Here is a 24927-nt window from a genome sequence, read left to right as displayed (position 1 = left end):
TAATCCCTTCTATTACCAGTCCAGAATTGTTCATTAAATTTTCTCGTGTTTAGTTCTACCTACAACACTGGGAAGACTGTTCCACAGATATTGTGTTTTCTCTGGTATTCAGCTGAAACATATTCTTGATATTAGTCTTTTGGTGAAGTGTTGAGTATACTACCTTCTAGTTTCACAATTGAGACTTGCACCTGGGCACTGCAACTCTTGGAGCCATCTAGAAAGCAGTGAATGTTTGGTGCAGGCATACATCAGTAGTTGTGTCCCCAAATATTTTGATTTCATTCTGCCATTTGAAATATCATGTGTGGATCCTATAGAAGCAAGGATCCCTTCAGAGTTAATGTAACATTCTTTTCTTAACTGAGAACTGTTTTTGTGGAATTTCACTCTTGGGAGACGTGGCTTTCTGGTGGAGGGTTGAATATTTTAATACGAAAGAACTGCTCTCAAAACAAGTATCTGACTGGGCTCTTGTGTTGAAAGAGAGGTGAGAAGTAAGTACAGGTTTCAATAGAGCTTTATGTGGCAGCTCTACATATTTCAGAGATGGAGAAGTTTCTCAAGCATGCCTCAGCCCTAGACAAATGGCCTGGTGGGATCTGGTACTGGAGTACTCATTTGGTCATACCAGGCGTGAATATTGTAAACTATTCTGACAGTGTGAATAAACTAATTAATCCCTTGGATTTGTCCCTCAATGTCACATTTTTAGAAACCTTTGAAGGGGGTTCAATTTATCCAAGCAATAACTCATTACTTTTTAAAACCTAACTAATGCAGTTTAGCCTCCACTTGTATATTATGGGATTTTGGGGATGATATGTTTGAGATAGAATTCAGGAATTCCCTTAGAGAAGAGACCAGGGTGTGGATGCAGCCACCCACTTATCTAAGTGAAACATTGTGAAAGGAAGATCAGCCATGCATTTCTGCAGAACTACTAATACTATTAATATTCTAGAGGTAGTAAAGGACCAGAGAATGTAGGTAGGCTAATGCTTAATACTTTAGCACTACTGTTTGAATGTGTAAGATACGAGCAGTCATGCTTTTCAGGTGCCTCCGAACTCATAGGATGAAAACCTGGCCCCACTGAAATCAATGTGAGTTTTTCCATTGACTTCATTGGAGTTAGGATATTGCCAGTGGTGTTTAGACGTTTAATCCCAAATATAAGGTTCTGCCCAAGCAAGTCACCCTGGATAAATTTCCCCTATTCCTATTTTACCTCATCATATCACCTATGTAGTTCTTCTTTCCTTGTGTTTTGAACCATTCATATAATTTAGACTGCTAAGAAGAAGTTCTTTAACACATACTCTGGCTTTCTACATGAACAGTTAATACCCAGCAAGCTGGGGTGTAACCCCATGATCTGTGCCTCTTTTAAAACCATATCGAGAAAGAATAGAGAAATCAAGTTTAGGCTCCTGATGATGGAGCAGGCTCTGTGACCAACCTCAGCTCAGGCCCTTTCTCCGCCTCCCCCCGACATCAGTCCCCAAGCACTCTTTGTTTCCTGTTTGGAGACCAAGAAGCAGAGGTCAGAGATCCTCATCAGAGAAAAGTATAGGCAGTATCAACAAGCCTCCTAAGAAAATGTCTAGTTGTAGTAGAGAGCCTTCATCCAAAAAAAAAAAAAAAAAGCCTGGTCACCTCAGAGACACTGTGGTCCTGAGACCTTAGGTCCCACTGAGAGTTCTGTGGAGGCTCCAAGCTGCTCCTGTACCAGGAGCTCTTTGAAGTTCTTCAAAACACCATGGGCACCATTTACACTGCTCTACAGCCAAAATGCTTCTGAAATAAATGTAGTCAAACTTTACTAATTCTGGGTCACTGAGAACGAAAATGATGCTTAAAATTGTTGATTGGCTCTAGTTTTCAAGATATGCTATTGGGTCAGTATATACGACCCTTGACTTGGGAATGGCGAAGGATAAGTGAGTTATAAAGGGAAGGGATCTCAATTTAAACCAGAAGTGACTAAAATACATCTTTGACTGGATCTATTAATAAATCTATGACTGGGTTTGGACAGTACTTGCTTTTTAGGCAAAACAATGAATGATGCAATCTGAAGCTGGTATTGCGTCGTACATTATATGAATTGAATCATGTTATTCCTAGAAGTCATGGATGATGCAATCATAACGAAGCTTACATCACTCTGCTGAACAAATTGCCCTATATCAGCTCTAGAAATCATAGTGTCGTGCTCTCTTATTTGTCAGTGTTTGATTTTGCAAAGGGACACATTTCTGTTTCGCCAAAGTGAGCAGAGATGCCTCGTACTTGTGTGAACAGTGCAGATAACTTCTGCTATGTTTGTGGTGAAGTGACTTTTGCATCACAAAAGCGCAGTATAACCACTATGGTTAAGAAAGCCTATCAACTTTATTTTGGCTGCAAAATTGGAGATCAGGACAAGAGGTGGGCCCCACACATATATGCTGCAACACTTGTGCAACAAATCTTCGCCAGTGGTTGAACAGGAAAAGGAAATCTATGCCTTTTGCAGTGCCAATGATTTGGAGAGAGCCAACAGATCATACCAGCAATTGTTACTTCTGCATGGTGCCTCCAGTTGGGAAAGATGTGTCAAAGAAGAAAAAGTGGACTGTGCATTATCCAAACATTCCATCAGCTATACGCCCAGTACCCCACGGAGAAGGACTGCCGGTTCCTGATGCACCAGAATCATTCTCACTTGAGTCAGACGAGGAAGAGGATGAAACTTCTGGTCCTGAACCATCAATGTCACAGGACCCCCATTTTCTCCCATCCTCCTCCTCTGAACCACACCTCATAACACAAGGTGAACTGAATGACCTTGTCAGGGATTTGGAACTACCCAAGAGTAAGGCAGAGCTGTTGGGCTCCAGACTACAGCAGTGGAATCTCCTGGCAGGTGATGTTAGGGTTTCCATGTTCCGTGACCGTCAAAAGGATCTTGTCCCATTCTTCTTCATGGAAGGTGATCTTGTAGACTGCAACAACATCGATGGTGTGATGGCAGCCCTCAACATCGTTCACGATCCAGATGAGTGGAGACTGTTCATTGATTCATTGAAGACGAGTCTTAAAGCTGTTTTACTGCATAATGGCAATGTTTTGCCATCAATTCCAGTTGGTCATGCAGTCCATATGAAGGAAACCTATGACAACATGAAACAACTTTTGAGGTGCATAAACTATGACCAACATCAGTGGCAGCTTTGTGGCGATCTGAAGGTTGTTGCTCTCTTGCTTGGTCTGCAGACTGGATACACAAAGTACTGCTGTTTTCTCTGCGAATGGGATAGTCGTGCAAGAGATTCCCACTACATCAAGAAAGATTGGCCACTCCGACAGTCATTGGAGCCTGGGAGGAAAAGTGTTTAGCATCCACCACTTGTTGAATCAAGGAAGATTTTGTTACCACCCTTACACATCAAGCGGGTTTGATGAAGAACTTTATCAAGGCCATTGACAAAACACAAGCAGTTTTCAAGTACCTCCGTGGAAAATTTCCAAGGTTAAGTGAAGCTAAGATAAAGGAAGGTGTCTTTGTTGGTCCTCAGATTCGTGAACTTCTTCGAGATGATGCATTTGACCATGCACTGCGTGGCAAGGAAAAGACGGCATGGAAAGCCTTCCAGTTAATGGCAATAAATTTTCTCGGAAACAACAAGGCAGACAACTACAGGTTGTTGGTGGAAAACCTCCTCAAGGCATACAAAAGCTTTGGTTGCAACATGTCACTAAAGATACATTTTTTGCACTCTCATCTAGATTTTTTTCCACCGAACTGCGGAGCAGTGAGCGACGAGCATGGCGAGCGATTTCACCAGGACATTGCAACAATGGAGAAACGCTATCAGGGCAAATGGAGCCCATCAATGCTTGCAGACTATTGCTGGACAGTGACAAGAGATGCTCCATTTAATGAATACAAGAGACAAGCCAAGAAGCGCCGAGTAGACACTGAATAGGACTAAACTATGTACATAATAGTTTTTTGCCTTTTGTTTCATAATAAATTTTATTTATATAACCCTTTTGCTGATTTTTCAAGTGTTACATAAACAGGACAGGTGAAATATTATCATGTAAAGCAACCATAAACACATGAAAAGACCTAGGTTTACAATTTATGATTAAAACTCTCATCTACATAGTATACATAGACATAAAATGTAAAAACTTAAATATCTTAGAAACAGTAGCCAATCAGTTGTTTTAATTGTCATTTGAATCCAGCACATCAAAATACATAATAAATAGCATATTTTATCTCTGAAGCAGACGACTTCTCAAAAATTGTAGACCAGTGTTATATCTCAGTGCTGAAACCAACCCGAATACTGTTGAAGCATGACAGACTTAGCAGAGACTCCAAACACATTATTTAATGGAAGCCTTTGCCATCTTCAGACTCCTTGGTTCTGGTATGTGAGTTGCCAGACATCTGCAACAACAGAGGCTATCCACATCCTCAGTAACGGAGTCATCTAACAGACCTGTGTCTCAACTACCAGTGCCTTTGGACCTGCCCTGTTTTCCAGATAGGACCACCGAAGTAGACCGTTCCCTCGGTATTGACACATTTGGCTCATTTACATCTACTGCAAGAATTTAGATGTTCTAGAGACTTGATCGTGTCAGATAAGCTGGAATCCCCCTTGTTAATGGGCACCATGCAATTGTCAGTCCCAACAGCTACTGGGTCATCGAGACCATATCTTTCTTTAGTACCTCCTATCTTTCTGACTATGTTGAGGATGTCCTCAAACTCCCAAATCTTTGTACAGTGGATCCCCTAACAGTGCTACATAGAGAGTTTCGTTGTATGATTGTATGCTACCCATACCTCGACAACTGGCTCATAAAGGACTGCTCCAGAGTCCAGGTCCAGTGCAGCGAGACATTGTAAGCGACCTGTCAAGCTCTGAGCCTGTTGATAAAAACTAAAATCAACATTGGTTCCTGTTGAAAGGATAGAGTTTATTAGAGCGATCTTCGACTACCTGAGCCAGAGCCTTTCTGCCAGAGGTCAGGTTCAGGGCAATGTCAGATCTGATTGCCAGCATCACTGCCAACCCGTTCACCATCAGGTCTCCCTGATATCAGATGCATACAACCCTGAATGAGGAGCACATCTCGGTACACTGCGAATGCAGGGGCTATGGTCAAGAGAGGAGCTTACACTTAATTTAAATGTCAGGGAGCTCAGACCCATCTGTCTAGCTTGTGTGGTGTTCTTTCCCCACTTACCCCTTCGGGTAGTGCAGATATTGACAGACAATATGGCCTCCATGTTCTATGTCAACAGGCGGGGGGGGGGGGGGGAGAGGCTCGTTCATCAGCTCTGTGCCAGGAAGCCCTTTGCTTGTGGGACTTCTGCATCTGACATGATCCATCTGGAAGCCTTGCACCTCCCCGGCATCCAGAACATGCTAGCGGATCGCCTCAGCAGGTCCTTCTCTCACCATGAGCAGTCTCTCCACTCGGAGGTTATCAGAATGCTCTTCCAGAAGTGGGGAACTCCCCGAGTGGACCTGTTCACCACCAGACAGAATAGAAAGTGTCATCAGTTCTGCTCCCTGCAAGGCCTCGGCCAGGAGCCCTGATGTATGCCTTCCTGCCAATCCCACTCATCAGCAAAGTCCTCTTAAAAATCAAGAGGAACAAGGCACGGGACATTGATTTGCCCCAGCATGGCCTCGCTAGCATTGGTTTGGCATGCTCATGGGCCTGGCTGTAGCAGCCCCGTGGGTGCTTCCCAGCTGCCAGACCTGCTCTCGCAGGATCACGGTCAGCTGCTGCACACGAACCGAACCCCCCTCCCCCTTACAGCTTGGATGCTGCATGGTTGAATCCAGAGGAGCAAGCCTGCTCCAGTCAGGTATAGCAGGTTCTTTTGGAGAGCAGGAAGCCCTCCACCAGAGCAACTTACCTGGCAAAGTGGAAGCATTTCTCCTGCTGGACAGCGGAGCAGGGTATCTCCGCAAACCGGTCGTCTCTGCAGTCCATTCTGGATTACCTGCTTCACTTAAAGCACCAGGGCCTCGCCTTCTCTTCGATCAAGGTTTACCTGGCGGCTAATTCAGCCTTTCACCCTCATCTCCAGGGTAGATCAATATTCTCTCATGACATGACTATTAGGTTCCTGAAAGGCCTTGAAAGACTTTCAGGTGGTCCGGGACCCAGTCCCCCAATGGGACCTCAACCTGGTCCTCTCCAGGCTCATGGGCCCGCCCTTTGAGCATTTGGCTTCTTGTTACCTTTCCCACGTATTGTGGAAGGTCGCATTCCTTGTAGCTGTTACCTCAGTGAGATGAGTGTCCGAGATTAGAGCTCCTACTTCGGAACCCTGTACACTATGTTCTACGAGGACAAGGTTCAGCTGCAGCCCCACCCTACCTTTCTGCCAAAGGTGGCATCGCACTTCTACGTCAACCAGGATATTTTTCTTCTGGTGTTCTGTCCAAAGCCTCACTCGACCAGCGAGGAGAGGTGTCTGCATACTCTAGATGTCAGGCATTGCAGTGGCTTTCTACTTAGAGCGCACCAAGCCCTTCCGTAGATGGACTAAGCTCCTTATTGTGATAGCTGACAGGATGAAGGGTCTCCTGGTGTCCTCACAGAGGATTTCAGTCTGGATCACCACGTGCATCTGTATCTGTTATGAGATACCGCAGACTGTGCCTCCTCCATTAGTGAAGGCTCATTTGAGAAGGGCACAAGCTTCTTCAGCTGCTTTCCTGGCGCAAGTCCCTATCCAGGACATACGCACTCAGAGAAGAAAGTTTGGGGGGAGGGATAGCTCAGTGGTTTGAGCATTGGCCTGCTAAACCCAGGGTTGTGAGTTCAATCCTTGAGGGGGCCACTTAGGGATTTGGGGCAAAAATCAGTACTTGGTCCTGCTAGTGAAGGCAGGGGGCTGGACTCGATGACCTTTCAAGGTCCCTTCCAGTTCTAGGAGATGGGATATCTCCATTAATTATTATTATTTATTATAAAAGGCGGTTATCTTCCGTAACTGTTGTTCTTCGAGCTGTGTTGCTCATGTCCATTCCACGACCCGCCCTCCTTCCCCTCTGTTGGAGTTCCAGCAAGAAGGACCTGAGGGAGTGGGGAGCCGGCAGCGCCCCTTATACTAGTGCATACGCGCGCCACTCCAGAAGGCGCCAGAGCCGGTCCCCTACGGATACCACTGAGGGAAAAACTTCTGCATTTGACCGGTGCATTTGACGAGCACACACACCAACAATGGAATGGACATGAACAACATCTCGAAGAACAGTAGTTACGGAAGGGTAACCGTCTTTTATTTGACCACATGAGCAAGTACCTTGTTGGCACAGCCCAAAATAGTATCAGTAGCACTGTTTTAAAAGAACAGTGGTCAGCAGTGGTCAAAAATAAACTGGTTAATGAAGTATAAAGGAATGATACATTTTTCATGGTTGCATGACAAAGTAGTATGATGGATTTAAATAGATATAGATGTAGATAGGCATACAGAAAAAGCCAGTTGGCAACATCAATGAAGCATGCAAATAAGATCAAATGAACAGAGCATTAAAAAAAAAAAACAAAGGGGAGGAATTTAACTATCTTTTTAAGGAACATCATTGAAAAATTACAATTAGTATTAAAATTAATTGGATTTTAAAATTTATCTGTGGGTTGTAGTCCCTTGATGTTTCTTTTTTCTATTGAAATCGTTTGAATTCCCCAAAGATAAAGATAGCAATGATTATTAGAGGATTTATCTGTGTATGATGTAGGAAAATGTAAAAAAAAAATCAAAATCAAAATGGAAAGCAACTGTTGCAAGTACCAGAAAATTATGCTATTAATTTAAGTGTCATCAGAGCACAAAAGATCACATTCCAGGACTGTATGAAAATTATTAAAATACTGGAAATAATAGTACTTAAGATGAAGATATTATACTCTAAGATCTGGTTAAGTGACTGACATTATTATATCACTTCAGGTATTATAAAAGTAACAAAATGCATTTAAAGATAATAAGCGTTACATTTTGAGATTGGCGGTATTCACACTTTTCTGCTTAAGTGCTTTCCTACTTTAATATAATTTAATAAAATGTTGGAGTTTTTCCCGCTGTTATTTCCAACCTATACCTTTTCTTTTTACAATATTTTCTCAGATACAAAAAACAATGAAATATCATGCTCCAAGAAAAAATTCAGCAACCCCTATCATTTTGCTTCCTTTTGTCCAGTTGACCGAGAGAAAAGAATGGTAGATAAAGGTTACAATAAACAGATTTTCTATATAATATATTCCTAAAAGGAATACTTTTGTAAATAGTTATCACTATTTATTTGTTAATTTGATTTTTTTCTGTGAGACCCCAAGAACTTCCAGGCCAAAATGATTTGTGAGATTTCAAATCATGTGGCCTTTTTTACATATTATTTTCTTCCAAAATATGTAGTGGCTCCTCGTCCTCCATCTAGGGACACCTTTAGCATCGCTGTTCTTTTCTCCATTTACTCCTCTTCCTTCTCTTGTTTCCCCCATCCACTTCTATTTTTTCAGTAACCACCCCATCCAGATGATTCCCAAATCTACCTCCAAACTATTCCCCTCTCTTCAGTCTCAAAAGTGCCACTGCCTCTCTAAATTTGAGATGGCAGCAGGGTATCCCAGAGAAGTAAGTCTCTAAAACTGAACTCTATGGGTATCTCTACACAGCAAAGAAAACCTGCGGCTGGCCTGTGCCAGCTGACTCGGGCTCACGGGGCTCAGGCTGTGGGGCTGTTTCATTGTTGTGTAGACTTCTGGCTTTGGCTGGAGTCTGGGCTCTGGGATCACCCCACCCTGCAGGTTCATAGAGCCTGGGCTCAAGCCCGAGCTTGGAAGTCTACACAGCAATGTGTAGCTCACAGCCCAAGGCTGCTGGCACGGGCCAGCCACAGGTTTTTCTTTGCTGTGTAGACGTACCCTATATCTTTCCACCTGATTCGTTTCCAATAGTCTCTCTCTAATTTCTTTGACAAATTTTGCTATTTTTCCTGTCTCCTAGGCTTGCAAGCTCATTATCATCTTTGAATCTCCCCCCACCCCTTTCCCCATATCCAGTCACCATCTAGGTTTCTTTGTTTCCTCTTTTAATATAGACAAAGTACATTTCTTACTCTCGAGCGCTACTCCAAAATTTGTATCCATGCCTTGATTCTCTCATATGGACTTTTGCAACCTTCTGCTCTCTGACTTGCCTATCTCTTTCCCTCTTTCTCTTCTTCCCTTTTTGTATTACATCCCTATCATCTTAGTGGTCAGCCAAAGTGGAGATACAGAGACCAGCTTTTGCATTTATCTAGTATGTGTTGTATATAATTTCGCAAGATAAATACTTTCATTAGAATGATTGCACTTGAAGATGAAAGAAAAAAAATATCTGCATTTTGTGTCTGAAATCATACCCAGACTGGAAGTAGAAGAGCCATTCTTTTAAACTATTTAATTAAAATTTGCTAAATAATCTACAAAGGTTTTTTTCCCTAATGGACTTTTGATCAACATTATAAAATCCTTATGAAGAAATAGTTCTTTTCAGAGCCAAATTTATTTTTCTAAAGTTGTCTAGGACCAAACTACTCTAGCAATATCTATTTGACTGAAACAATGAAATATAAAAAAAAAAGTGTGTTGAAAATGCATATGCTATGTTCGAAATGAAGTTGTATAATAGAGTTTAAGGGTGTAATTCTCTTAAAATCAACTGGAATTACAAACTCAGATCTGTACATTTAATTCTTTATCAATCTCTTGAAATTAAATATTTAAACGTTTACATTCTCATTGAAGGGGTTGAGGGCTGAATTCTCTGGTCTGTTAAGCAGTGGAAATTGAATTTGCTATGCCTCTTCTGCAACTTTAATTTACCTAGGACTAGATAACTAAGCATCACTCCCTTTCTCACAGACACAAACAGTGGAGAATTGAGTCCTGAAACCATACTAGCAGGTCAGACTTTTTAAAAAGTAAATAATTCCTTCTAGAAATCACATTCTGGGATTGAAATAAGCAATTTTCTGGCCACACAATTGTTTTTGAGATGCAGAGGATGCCTTTTATATTAAACCCATCTACAAAAGACTCTGACTACTATTTGACTCTGAATAAAATCTTTTGAAAAGTTTAGTTTGGAGTGGAAATCGCTGCATAGGAGTCAAGAAGGCAAACTCATAAACAGCCAGCAGATTATGCTGAATTTTACTCACTGCTTACTTAGAATGCAGTTGTTATGAATATGTAATAACAATACTTCTAGGTCTTAACACTGATTTCTGAAATGATTAGGTTTGAGAATGGCTACTAACTTCAAGAATGCTGTTCTTCAGATAGATTAGAATATAACAAAAACGTGTTAGAAAATTTAGCTGTACTTTTTGAGTACATTACAGTTATCGGTAGTTAATATTTGTGTGGTCCATTAACAAATCAAAAAAGCGTTTTGAGTACTAACAGGAAAAATGTTGACCCTAGCACACTGCAGTATATTTTACAGCGGGATGTGTGCTAGATTTAAAAACTTTGAAATGCTGTAGTTTAAAAAAAATAAATCATTCTATATTGCTATTGGTAGAGTGCCATGTAACTTTTTAAAATGTCCTCTTTTCTTAGAGCTCCTTAGTAGACATTTATAACCAGTTCTTGGCAGCATTAGAATCACTGAAAGAATTCTGGAATGCTATGGATGAAATTGATGAGAAGACTTGGGTACTTGAGCCAGAAAACCCCACACGGAGTGCCACAATGAGAAGAATTGCAATAGGTAGGAAAACAGGAGAAGGAATAAAGTATTTTTTTTTAAACAGAAGTGAAGTTGATTGTTTTGCTTTACTTAATAAAGAACAAGGAATAGGAAAACAAAGGTTACACTTAAAAAAACCAAACAATTACATGTTCGTTATTGTACAAAACTAACCTGAGGCAGAATATTGAATTTGTTTGGGAGAAAGTATAATTTTGTATTTTTAGTTTTACATTTAAAGTTCTGATATAAATATTTATAAATTACAAACACAAGCATTGATTAATTCAAAACTGAGGACACATTTGTGATAATCGTATATAAGAAGTATTTCAGTATAGGATTTTTAAATAGATTGTGTATGAAATGGATATCTATTATAGAATAGAAGAAAAATGAGTTTACTTTTTAAAAATTATTCACTACTAATTGTAATGAGAAACCCCTGTCAGAAAACTAAATTTTGTAATACATTTTAGGTTATACTGTAAATATTTTTTTAGTATGAAACTGTTTTTGGAAGGATGAAAGAACTGGAAATGCAGTCCGGTTGGGCCCTCTCCCCTGCCTTTTCTTGATTCCTGAGGGTATGTCTATGCTGCAGTAAAACACCTGCAGCTGTCCTGTGTCAACTGACTTGGGCTTCAGGGCTATAAAACTGCAGTGTAAATGTTTGGGCTCTGGCTGGAGCTGGGACTCTGGCACCCTCCCCACTTGCGGTTTATTAGAGGACTTTAACTCACTGCCTAGATAAAACTTGTTCATACTGAACTGAAATTTGTAGTCATGAATACCATCAGTTCAGAATTCTAAGCCAAATAGCTTACTTTAGCCGTCTAAAAGCTGTAACAGTGTTCATAAAACTACAGGTGTGCTCAAAACAACTCATCTGAAAAACATAAGTACTTTCTCTATTTGCGGTTATAAAGGAAAGCTTTACACCGTTCATTTACATGCATTCTCTCTCATTTCAGGAAACAATGTTTCCATAAACTTAGAGGTAGATCCCAGGCATCCAACTATGCTTCCTGAGTGTTACTTTCTTGGAGCAGACCATGGTAAGGGTCACATCCTGTCCTGATTTTTCCCACATTATATATGGGGATGATACACAAGCTGGGGAAAAAACAGCTTAACTGTCAGATGCCAGGCTGAGTTTGCAGGGATAACAAAAACACAAAATACCTAATTCTTTTAAGTGTTGATTGAGCAAATTTGTTCTGCAAATTACTGAGAGAAAGGTGGAACTCTACACTATTTTTTTTTTAGTCCTTTTCCAGCAGAATCACAATTCAGGAGATGCCCTGTGTCCTGTAGAGAATTATTCCTAAAGATAATTATCTGACCACATCTATGATTATTTTGCTAGTTTTTTTTGTTTGTCATAAATAATCCACTGCAAATTTCCTAATGTCTTTCCCTCTATTTTCTATAGCTCCTTGCCATATCTTGAGGGGAGATCATACCTTTGGTGTACAATGTCCCAAAACTTAGCGCAATTATCATTCAAATATGACAACTGGGGGCCAGATTTGTAAATGTATTAAGATGCCTAGTGGGATTTCAAATGCATAGGCACCTATCTGAATATTTAGGTGTCTAAATACCTTTAAAAAATCTCCAGTTGTAAGTGCTGGAATGTGGGGGAAGTCTCTTCCTGTGAGTAATATAAATATCTCTGTATAACTTTGTAGTGGTAAATCCTCTGAGAACTAAACTGAACAACAACATGCACTTGTGGTAAGTGTTTTCACTAATACAATTTTAGTTTAAAATCTGCATTTTGCAGTTCCGTGTGTTGAAGTCTATTTTCTTCTACTTGCAGGGATCCAGATATCACCCTACTACAAAATTTGAAAGAAGTTTTAGAAACTGATTTTCCTTCTCGTGCTGTGCTAGAAAAGACTGTAAGTATTGCTTTTTGTTGATGCTCAGTCTTTTTCTGAATACTATAGACTGATGAAAATGAAATTGTCATCTTATAACTGCCAGCAAAAATAAGAGTCAGAAAGGATGTAATTGGATTAATAATTTGTAAAAAAAAAAAAAAAAAAAAAAAGGCTTCTGAACATCAAGCAACAATTGTTAGCTTATTAACAAATAGTTATAAGAGCACACTTTCCTATGGTCTCCACAGCATTAAGGTGATTAATTACTGGCATCAACATTAAAAGGGGAGGAGGAAATTCCATAGTATTAATAAAGTGGAAAATCCAAACATTCTGTTATGGATATTGATGATTTAGAACTCTAATTATGTAGGTAGATCTGCTTAGAGGGGACAAGAGGCCATGCAAATAATGGTGCTGCATCTTCAAGAAGTGTCCCTGTGGATGCTCCTCTGTTGGCATGCTTGTGTCCCTGTGCTGCTGATCAGAGAACTTTGGTAGTAGTCAGTTTCACCCGCACATGTGCTGCTCCCTACCTGCCACAAGGCTAGCCAGCATGCGTGGGTAATGCCTCCTCAGTTCCTTTTCAATCATCCTTGGCTAAAGACAGAACTAGAGCTGTCCGTTCATGGATTGTTATCTCTCTTAGAATTACTAATTTTAACTTCTTTTGAAGCCCTTTTTCTTTCTTTGCTTCATTATATTTTATTTTGGCCATTGCCTAGAAGAAAAGAAAAGGACTTTGTCTTCTGTTGACCCCCAGTCGGGGAGGCCTGGACAAGGATATGCCTGGTTCTCTGGGCTTCAAAAAGTGCCTCAGTTACAAGGGATCTATCCCAGTTACCAATGGACACTCACAGTGCATTTGCTGTCTGGGGAGAGAAACACATTCCACAGAAGTGTGCAGCAACTGAATCCCAGATCCAGGAAGGACAGAACTGAGGCTCAAACTCCTACTCATGGAGTCAGTCCTTTAACCTCTGGAGTCTTGGTGGGAACCCTCACTGTAACCCTCTACTTCGAAGGGAGGTGAGCTCAGAGAGATGCCTGCAAGCCACTCATGTAAGGCCTCTTAGAAAAGGTCTGTGAGTCCCCATAGCGAGTACCGATCGAGCCAAAAATGATCCCTGTCTCGGTCAGTATCAGTACCGATGGCACCAAATCTGTCTAAAGCTGGTACCCACAGCATGCGTGGTACTGAACTGACAGGGCAACTTGGAATGCCTAGAGACTCAATGGGTGCAGGCAAAGAAGCATCAGTACCATGGGGGCATGAGAAACATAGAAGATCCGCCCCAGGGAAAGCTCCGTCAGTACAGTCATCAACATCCGTACTGCCACAATACCGAGTTCACCCAGAGTCCTCTGGCCACACAGCGCCCTTTTTGTTGTCTGAATCAGAAAGTGAGCAAGAGGACCTAGCTTCCCAACACCCTTCTCACCCGCCATACAGAGCCCAGTTTCACTATGGACACCGGGCATACCACCCTTCTGACCCTGGTATGGGCAACTGTGGTACCAACCACCGTGCCCCTTCCCATCAGAGTGGCCATACTGGGACCCTGGCAGGCCCAAAGGCAACAAGCCTCCATCACTGCTAGTATGGCATACCAACAGCCGAGGAAGTACCCTCCTTCAGCCGCTGCCCAAGGGCCTCTGAACTCCCCAAGCAGGCTAGGGAGGAACCGGAGGCCAAAGTCGAAGAGGAAGTTACTCCTCCAGCCCACTTCTCATCATTATCACCAGATGAGACTGTGATGCCCCCTCCACCATCTATGGCAGATGACTTTAAGCTGTTCCAGGTCTTGGCACAGAGGGTGGCAGAGGCCTTTACAAGCAGTGTCTGAGTTGCACCACTAGGTGGTGGACATTCTACATTCCTCCAGAGTGCCCCCTCCCTATTAATGATTCTGCCAAGGTGATATGGCAGGCCTCTGCATCCATCCCACCAACTTGCAAGAGGGCGGACAAGACATATCATGTGCCAGCAAAGGACACAGAATTCCTGTTCTCACACCTGCCCCCGATTTGATCATTGTGGATGCAGTTAACTCTAAAGGCTGCCAACACCACTTTAAGTCCACCCCTTATAACTGGGACTGGGAGCACCTGGACCTGTTTGGCAGTAAGGCCTACTCCTAAGCCACCCTTCAATTCAAAGTGGCGAACTATCAAGCCTTGTGGGCTAAATATGACTCTCAGAACTATGTGAAATTTAGTTCTTTTATTGAACAACTCCCCCATCCTCACAAGGACCAATTTAAGGCCTTGGTTAATGAAGGCCAGTTGGTGGCAAAAAGTCACTCCAGTATGCATTTGACGGCGGCACATTCTATTTTGACTGCGTTGTGATGAGACAGGCCTTGTGGCTTCATCTCTCTGACTTCCTCAAGGAGGTCCAAACGACGGTGAAGGACTACCCCTTTTAGGGGACAAAATTATTTGCTGAAAAGACAGATGCCTCCCTCCATATGTTAAAAGATTTGAGGGTCACTCTTCGATCCCTTGGGATCTATATACCTGGGTACAAAAGAAAGTACAGCCCTCAGCCACCATTCAAGCCTTGCTCACAATACTCATCTCAGTAGTCACAATATCCATCTCAATATACACAGAGATTGTATGAACCTCAGAGGAAGAAGCCCAGGTTCTCCAGATGGAAGATGTTGGGATCTCAGCAAACTTCCTCTCAGCCCTCCACCTCGAAGAAATAGTTTTGACGGGTTGATTGAGGTGCCCGTAGAACACTCTCCTCATTTCACGATGGAAAACACCCATCCCTTCGGAGATCATCTCGCCCCGTTCCAGAGAACCTGGGAACGGATAACCTCCAACAAATGGGTGTTGGAGATCATCCGAGATGGCTACTCCACCCATTTTTCCTCCCTCTCCCCCTCCCAAACACCCCTCCCCATCCCTCTTCAGGGACCCTTCTCATGAAAGCTTGCTATGTCAGGAGATAAAGTATCTCTTCAGTGTAGCAGCCATGTTGCAAGTATCCACACATGTAAGGGGCAGAGGCTTCTAATTTTTTACTTACTGGAGACCCATACAGGACCTCAGAGCGCTCAAAAAGTTGATCAAGGCTCAGAAGTTCAAGATGGTCATGTTATCTATTATAATTCGTTATCGTTAGAAAAAGGAGACTGGTTCTCGGCCCTTAACCTCCAAGATGCTTATTTTCACATCTTGATCATATCGAGCCACAGATGTTACTTCAGGTTCGTGCTAGGTCAAGACCACTACCAATACGGAGTACTCCCTTTTGGCCTTTCATCGGCCCCCAGAGTATTCTTCAAGGTCCTTTCGGTAGTGGCGGCCTGTGACGTTATGAGGCCCACTTACACTCTTAAGGCATCATGATTTATCCTCACCTGGACAACTGCCTTCTCAGGGTATGGTCCTTTGCAGAGTCCCAGCAAGTCACTCAGACCACACTGGAACTGTTTCAGAATCTGGGCCTACAGATAGATAAACAAAAATCGACATTAACACCAGTAGAGACTAGAATTCATAGGAGCCGACCTCAGCTCCATTCTTCCCACATCAGATTTCTCAGTCTCTCTTCGTTAATAGAGACAGTACAATCCAGCCCCCAAATTTTGGCCAAACATTGCCTCCAGCTCCTGGGCCACATGGCGATGGGCACATCGATTATTGCTCATTCCAGACTATGCATGAGATGTCTCCGAGCATGCTTTTGGTTCAGTTTAGAGGCCAAACAAAGACAACATAAGCAAACTACTATCAGTGCCCACCAGGGTCAAGCGATCCTCTGATTGGTAGAAGGACCCAGTAAACGTCTGTACGGGAATCCTGTTTGTTCAGTCTTCCCCATCTCTACTCCTAACCGCACGGATCTCAATGGTTGCACAATACAGGACAAATGGTCTCCAGGCGAGAGATCAACACGTGCACTTGCTTCCTCCTGCTGATCAAAGACATGCACAAAAGGGTCATGACGGATAATATGGCCTGCATGTATTACACAAACCATCATGTAGGCAAAAGGTCTCATTCCCTGTGCGTAGAAGCACTAAAACTATGGAACTGGTGCATCTCCCATAGTATCTTAATATCAGCTGCCTACTTACCAGGAATACACAACATGACGGCAGACAGTCTCATCCACAAATTCCCACATGACCACGAATGGGAGATAGATTTGGTGGTACTCCACAACATATTCTGACAATGGGGGATACTGGTAATAGACCTATTCACTACTTACCAGAACAAGCAGTGTCCATAGTACTGCTCTAGAGTGGGGATCGGACGACATTCCATGGGAAATGCCCTCCTCCTTCCATGGGACAAAGGCCTCCTTTATGCTTTTCCCCCATTCCCTCTAATATTGAAAGTCCTGTTGAAAGTGAAGAGAGCAAACATACTGATTTCTCCCACCTGGCCCAGACAGACGTGGTACCCTTACCTGTCACAGCTGGCCACCAATGACTCTTCCAATCACTCCTTATCTTATGTCGCTGAAAGAGAGACGCACTCTCCATCCCAACCTGTGGATTCTGTGTCTCGAAGTCTGGCTCCTTCATGGTTCCAGCACATAGAGACATCTTGCTCTGAGGCGGTATAGGATGTGTTATTGCACAGTAGGAAAGGAGCTACTTGCCATACCTATCTACAAAAATGAAAGAGATTCCAGATCTGGTGCCATCCCAAACGTGTCATCCCTAATACATCCGCCCTACCAGTGATCCTAGACTACCTGTTGACTCTCAAGAAATCGGGACTCTCTATTGTTTCACCTAGCAGCAATTGCAACCTTCCCTCAGCAGACAAGGATATTCAATCTTCTCCCATCCGACTATGAAGAAGTTTATTAAATGCATAGCAAACTTTTCCCCACAACCCAGACTTCCCATGCCTCAACAGGATCGCAACCTACTATTAAAAGGTCTGACTAGGCCACCATTTGAACCCGTGGCCACTTGTTCGTTAACTCACCTTACCATGAGGATGGTGTTTCTCATCGTCATCAACTCTGCAAGAAGGATTGGGGAAATAGGAGCTCCGATGGCACATTCCCCTTTCACTGGGTTCTTCCCTGACATGGTCACGCTTAGACCACATCTGAAATTCATTCGCAACATGACTTCTGCCTTCACATAAATTAGCTTATTCAGTTTCCAGCCTTTTATCCCAAACCTCATAAGGATAATAGGGAAGCTATCCTCTATTCGCTCGGCGTGAGAGGAGCCTTCAGAAAATCTTCAAAACTCCTCCTCTCCATTGCAGATAGGTCAAAAGGCACAGTGATTTCATCTCACTGTCTCTCTAAGTGGGTCTTGGGCTGTATTAAATTCTGTTACCAATTGCGTAATGTAACCCCCCCCCCCGTCTTCAATATGCACGCATTCTACGAGATTGGTCTCCTCATCCTTCGCCCAGGGTATTCCTATATCAGAAATCTGCAGAACAGTTACCTGGGCATCTGCACATACCTTTGCAGAACACTATGGCATCCTGGGGATTTGGCTTCAGACTCCAAATTTGGTGCCACAGTACTATCATCCATATCCGACTCAACTCCAAAGTCACAATCTCCAGTGTTGGGCACTGCTCAGGAGTCACCTACAGTGGAGCCACCCATATGGACACCATTTGAATAAGTTACTCACCTTGTGCAATAATGATGGTTCTTCAAGATGTGTGTTCCAATGGGAATTCCATGACTCACCCTCCTCCCCTCTACTTTGGAGTCCTAGTAGTTGACTCTGCAGTAGAGAAGTAACTGAGGAGGGATTGCCCGCGCATGCTGGCTAGCCTAGTGGCAGGCGGGGAGCAACGCATGTGCGGGTGGGACAGACTGCTACCAAAGCTCTCTGATCAGCAGCGCAGGGACATAGACAACCTACAGTGGAGCATCCATAGGGGTGCACATCTCAAGGAAGCAACATTACTGCACAAGGTGAGTACTTTCTTTTGGAATTAACTTTTTCACAATACTATAACACAGGATTGAGTGTGGCTCTCACATATGAAATTTTAAAGTTCTTAAATTAAAAACTAATATCTGACTGAGGCCTTCTGTCTAATACAGTGAAAGTTCACTGTAGTTAAAAGCATGAAGACCATATGAAATAACGTAGTTAAACTGCATGTCAATCAAGACTGGACATGGTTTTAGGTGCATGAAATCATACTAGGACAAAAATGAGCCTTTTGCTGAATTATTATCAAATCTCTCGGGACAGATAGGGCTCCTCAGTCTGGATGGGTAGCCTATTTAGGAGAAGGAAAACTCTGATCTGAAACCCTCATCTATGGGATAAATAAAGCATGGTGTTGGCAGCAGCAACAGCAGTACCGCCTCTTATTGGTCCATCTGGTCTATAGCAACAAGATGGGGAGAGTTTGGGCATGTACTTAGTTCAACTGGGGAAAGGCCCTCTCACTGCAGTGTATGTCAAGGACACCAATTAATACACTATCGTTTCTGGCACAAGGTGACTAGTTGGTGCAAGCAATGTTTTTCTTTCTGGTGAGTTACCAAAGGGCAGTAGTAGATATTAGCAAGGGATAATGCTAATGGTGAGAGGGCATCTTAGCCTTATGCCAGAAGTTCACCCACCTCAAGCCTGGCAGCCCCAGCATCTGAGCTGGGGATTTCTGGCAGTCAGCGTCTGAACTGTCCTGTAGAAGATCAGGGTAGAATGAAGATTCAGTTAGAATGAAGAGTCAGATGAATCGCAACGACCTGCACAGCCAAAGAATTCCCATATAAGTAGCAATATTGAATGCACCCCATTTGACTGACGAAGGTGTGGAAGTAGCTGATATGAAGGTACGGAGAGGTATTTGTGTTCTATATCTGCAGAAAACACAGTGAATGGGGAACACAGTGAGGGAGCTGGGCTTAAATTGTAAACTCTTCTATGGTAACAAAAGCAGGTGTAATGGAGTCAGGATGGTAGTGAGAGGAGAGCTGAGAAAGAACAATAATTGAAATTATTAGAGTAAGTGACCGACTGATGGCTGTATGGGTCCAAATTAAGGAGCATGTTCTGTTTGTGATATCAGCATATGCACCTCAAGAAAGATGCAATGAAGCAGAGTTTCCACCAAGATTTGAAAGCACTAGCGGACAGAACCATGCCAAAGGAGATGTTGGATGACTTGAGATATGGAAGAGACAGGCAAAAACAGAAGGGGTAATATAATGTGCTTAGGAAATTCCAGTCTAGGCACTATGGAATGAGGAAGGGAAATTATTACTAAACCATATGTAATAGCCAATCCATGGTTCCAAAAGAAGGTGAGTCATTTGAACACGTACATCAGTAGTGGAAATAAATTTGGTATTGGCTGAAGAATGGAACTACCTCAAAAGAACATGGATTGCAGCAGCGGAAGAGATTTGTGGCTGATGCAGATGGGGAAAACAGAGGGAAAGAGAAGAGTGGTGATAGACTGAAGCGCAGGTAGTTACCCAAAACAAGAAAATAGAGCCTAAAGAAATACACTGAGTATAAATGAAAGTGAATAGAAGGAAGGAAAGTGAGCTGCCAAGCAGGCAATGAAGAAGGCAAAAAGAATGACATACATGACCAAGCTTGTATGCCAACCTTGTAAACCATCCACAACTGGCTGGCAAAAAGATCTATAGCTTGGCAAAAATGACCACACTCCACATTAAGTGTGTGGGGAGAAAGGGATTGTTGTGTGCCTTGCTGGAGGAACCACTGGCAAAAAAATCTACAGCATGGCAAAAATGGCCACACCACACATTAAGCGTGTGTGTGTGGGTGGGGGGGGGAAACGGACTGTTTGGCTGGAGGAAGGTGTGTACCTCTTTAAAGGATAGCAAGGCAAGGAGTGAGGTTGCAGCAGTGGCAGAGCAGGTCAACGTGAGGATGCTGACCCATCCCCCTAGGTGACTGCAAGAGAGGAGAGGTTACGCCAAGCAGGAAAAGCCCTCTTTTACCTGTACCAGGCAGAACAGCAAGGACTCAAGCTCTGCAATCTCCATGGTGCCATGTGGTAGCATGATGGTGAGAGCAGGGGAAGGGGTAGGAATGCTTCCCCCACACACTTCAGCCCATGGAGGGAAAAGCTGGCATTTAGTAACAGAAGGGGAGCAAATTTTAGGCATAGCACAGAAGCTTCTGTATGGAGGGGATACAGTGATCAGATAAATGGATTGGTAAAGAATTCAAAGGAGGTATTTGTTAAAGGACTGGAAACTGGGAAGTTCGGGGCTCCTAAGTCTGACATGGCAGGAAGCCAACTGCCCCTCTTAGAGCCCACCTTAACCCACATGGGGGAGATGGAAGGTCCCAGCAATAGGTGGGCTGGGGACTAGGATGGGAAAGAGGGTTGGCTGATGGAAGCCCCCCGATATATATTGAAATGATAATGCCATTACCTGCACTATACACTTTTATCTGTGGGGAGCTCCCAGATAGTTAATAAAATGGTAGCCTAATTAAACCACATGCAGTTTCTCCTGTCCTTCCGGCATAGCTGGACAATGAGATTCAAAAGGAAGGAGGATGGTTTTGCAATGCCATTTGTAAAGAATGACCAGGGGAGGCTATTAGTAACACATGAATAAGCAAAGGAGAGGTGGAAACAGTAGTTTGAGGGGCAAAATGGCCTTTTTGGCAGAGTTGCCAACATGTGAGCCTAATGTCAGATCTGAGTCTGACATAATGGAGGATAAGGTGAGAAAATGTAGTCCAGAAAATGAAGAATGGTAAGGCAGTGGGACCTGATAAAATGATGGCAGACCTGGTGAAAATCCTGGGCAAGAGAGGTATAAAGTGGATGAGCAGAGTAGTTAAAAGCCATAGAGTGAATCAAGAGAATTCCTGAAGACTGATAAGAGTCTATTTTGGTATCAATACAGGGAAGCATCCATGAATGCAGACACTATCAAGGGATAAAGTTACCAGAACACACATTGGATGCTAGGATTGGGAGAAAGGTGGACAGGACAAGTGAACAAGAACAGTTCTGCTTTAGGAAAAGCCAAGCAACCACAGATTCCATGTTTGTAATTCGGCAAGTGACAGAGAAGCAGCTAGAATATCAACAGGATAGCTTCTGGGCTGTCATAGACCCTAGAAAAAGCATATGTTAAAATGAACAGAAGGATGCTCACACCAGTACTGAAATACTATCTGAGAATTTAATAACTATGGGGAATGCAGGATATAGATTTAAAACAGTGATCTGAATGTGTTTTGGAACAGCAAGCCTCTTGGTATTAGAAATCAGATTGCATCAGGGGTTGGCCCTCAGTCCATTGCTGTTTATCATATTTATGGACTACGTCAGCAGGATGATCACAATGGGAAAACGTCAGAACCTGCAATATAGAGATGAAATAGCAATAAGGGCATCTTCAAAAGAAGACTTGTAGAAAATAGTAAACCAATGGTACGACCAGCTAAGCAGCCATGGGATGACAATGAACATGACTAAGACAGAGGTCACAGGGAACAGTAGAGGTGCCACAGGGAAACTGGTGTAGCCTAAAGGATTAATCTGCTTGCTTGCATAGATATATCTTTTCTTATAAATTTAAGTATTTGATTTATTGTAATAGGTTTATAGATTTATACTGAAAATAAATCTATATTTATTTTGGCTGTAATGCAAGGGACCTACAGGCCAAAACCTGTATGTTAAGCTGAGGCAAAGTTAGTATATCTATATTACAACCTTTTACCCAGATAGCAAAGTTAACCTACATATTAAGACCTGTTACCTAAATAGATACCCACACATATGTCTAAGACCTCTTATCTAGAGCAATAGAAAATGGAAGAATGGAATAGGGTTTTTTTCAATTTTGTACCCACAGACTTAACAGGTACACCATAAGGAAACTTGTGTGTATGTTCATGTCATCAATACACACAAACATACTAGCCTATGGGGTAAGTGTACCCTAACATTTCTGTGGGTGAGAAATGAAATTTGCCATAAGAGAGAGGATTTCTGGCACTTCCGTCCTATAAAAGAGGTGACCCACCTCGCTAGCATATGCTATCTATCCATGACAACTACTAACTATTAGTAGGCCATACTCATTTTCTTTTCAAACTTTAAGTTCAAAGGGGACTAGGCTAAGTTTGGTTTCCCTAAACTTTTGTTCTTAGTTTTGTTTATTAGGTTTTAATTTTAACTTTAATTTAGTTAAGTAAACTGTAAGTTAGCTTCAATAGTTCTTAGCATTAGCTTCCTCTAAGCTCTGCACCTCTCACTCAAGAATTGAAAAACCTGAACTGCCAGAGGCGAGGTCCTGTGTCTTTTACCACTAGGTTATCAAAAAAGGGTGTAAGTATATTAATCAAAGCTTTGTAGCATATAATACTGTATTACCATATGTATCTCTTGAATAGCAGTAATACAATTGTAACTTTGGAACTCTGATTATTTTACCATTTAATTACTATTTCATTAATTTTAATAAAAAGTCTTTATGGCTATATCTGTCTGTGTGAGCTTTCTGTCACACCCCCGAGGGTCCTTTGTAAATTCTGTGAATCCTAATTTGGGACAAAAACTTTTATCTTCTAATCAAACAGATTGGCAAGCCTAAAACCCATACTATCCAAATTAATATTAACACACCCTAAATCAGGCTACACTGGGAATAGAGATGAATAGAGTACAACTAAACCAGACTGACTGGTTCAATTACCTGAATGGCTGGATTACAGAAGACTGTGTTTGAACATGAGCCAAAAGCTAGGTTTGAGTGCTGGAAGTGTATAGAATAACATCTTAGGTGTTGCACATCAGAAGTGTATGCCACTGAGACTGAAAGCCCAATTATATAGAACAGTGGTGCACCCTGTAACGCTGGCAGACCAGTGGGCTAGAATGTATTCACTTGTGTATTAGTATAGATCAAAATGAGTATAAATGTAAGTGTATTCAGGAATTTAATCTTCATGAAAACTAGTGGAATGTTACTTGTACTGTTTTCACTTATCAGTTTGTTATAATGTAATAGCAAACATTTACATTGTGCATAACCCTGTAACTAAATGACCCATCAAAGAAATCTTGTGAAATGCTAATAAAGGACTTTAACAGAAAATGCTAATTTCAAAGCAAGTGGCCATTATGTATGATGGTCAGACATCAAAAAGCTAAGTGCATTCCTCACTCACTGACAAAGGAAAAAGCCCACGAGGGTAGAAAGACTGTCAGCTTGCTTTCTGTCATAAGAAAAATATAAATATGGATTCTCAGAAAAATCCTTCATTTCTGAACTGTTTAGACCGGTCAGCCTCACCTCAGTCCCCAGAAAAATTATGGAGAAGCTCCTCAAGGATTCCATTTTGAAGCACTTGGAGGAGAGGCAGGTGATCAGAATGATGGGATGGATTGCACCCTCAGCAAGTTGGTGAATGACACTAAGCTGGGAGGAGTGGTTGATACGCTGGAGGGTAGGGATAGCATACAGAGGGACCTAGACAAATTGGAGGATTGGGCCAAAAGAAATCTGATGAGGTTCAACAAGAACAATGCAGAGTCCTGCACTTAGGAAGGAAGAATCCCAGGCACTGCTACAAGCTGGGGACCAACTGGCTAAGCGGCAGTTCTGCAGAAAAGGACCTGGGGATTACAGTGGATGAGAAGCTGGATATGAGTCAACAGTGTGCCCTTGTTGCCAAGAAGGGCATATTGGGCTGCATCAGTAGGAGCATTGCCAGCAGATTGAGGGAAGTGATTATTCCCCTCTATTCGGCACTGGTGAGGCCACATCTGGAGTATTGTGTCCAGTTTTGGGCCCCCCACTATGGAAAGGATGTGGACAATTAATTGATAAACTTAACATTAACAAGTCACCGGGACCAGATGGCATTCACCCAAGAGTTCTGAAAGAACTCAAATGTGAAGTTGCAGAACTGTTAACTAAGGTTTGTAACCTGTCCTTTAAATCAGCTTCTGTACCCAATGACTGGAAGTTAGCTAATGTAATGCCAATATTTAAAAAGGGCTCTAGAGGTGATCCCGGCAATTACAGACCGGTAAGTCTAACGTCTGTACCAGGCAAATTAGTCAAAACAATATTTAAGAATAAAATTGTCCGACACATAGAAAAACAAACTGTTGAGCAATAGTCAACATGGTTTCTGTAAAGGGAAATCGTGTCTTACTAATCTATTAGAATTCTTTGAAGGGGTTAACAAACTTGGACAAGGGGGAGCCAGTGGACATAGTGTACTTAGATTTCCAGAAAGCCTTTGACAAGGTCCCTCACCAAAGGCTCTTATGTAA

General features: G+C 42.4%; 1 protein-coding gene across 1 annotated transcript in view; it reads left to right on the top strand.

The window, feature by feature from the left end:
- Positions 1–24927, top strand: part of FANCL (FA complementation group L) — an 86810-nt gene that overhangs the window by 53189 nt on the left and 8694 nt on the right. The window contains exons 8-11 of the mRNA XM_065400522.1: positions 10651–10801; positions 11755–11838; positions 12475–12520; positions 12606–12687. Of these exons, the coding sequence (XP_065256594.1) occupies positions 10651–10801; positions 11755–11838; positions 12475–12520; positions 12606–12687 (363 nt within the window). The remainder of the gene's footprint in view (positions 1–10650; positions 10802–11754; positions 11839–12474; positions 12521–12605; positions 12688–24927) is intronic.

Source organism: Emys orbicularis, chromosome 3, assembly GCF_028017835.1.
Source record: "Emys orbicularis isolate rEmyOrb1 chromosome 3, rEmyOrb1.hap1, whole genome shotgun sequence".
Classification (NCBI taxonomy): Eukaryota; Metazoa; Chordata; order Testudines; family Emydidae; genus Emys; species Emys orbicularis.
The sequence above is the reverse complement of the archived record's forward strand: the minus strand, read 5'-3'. Positions and strand labels throughout refer to the sequence as shown.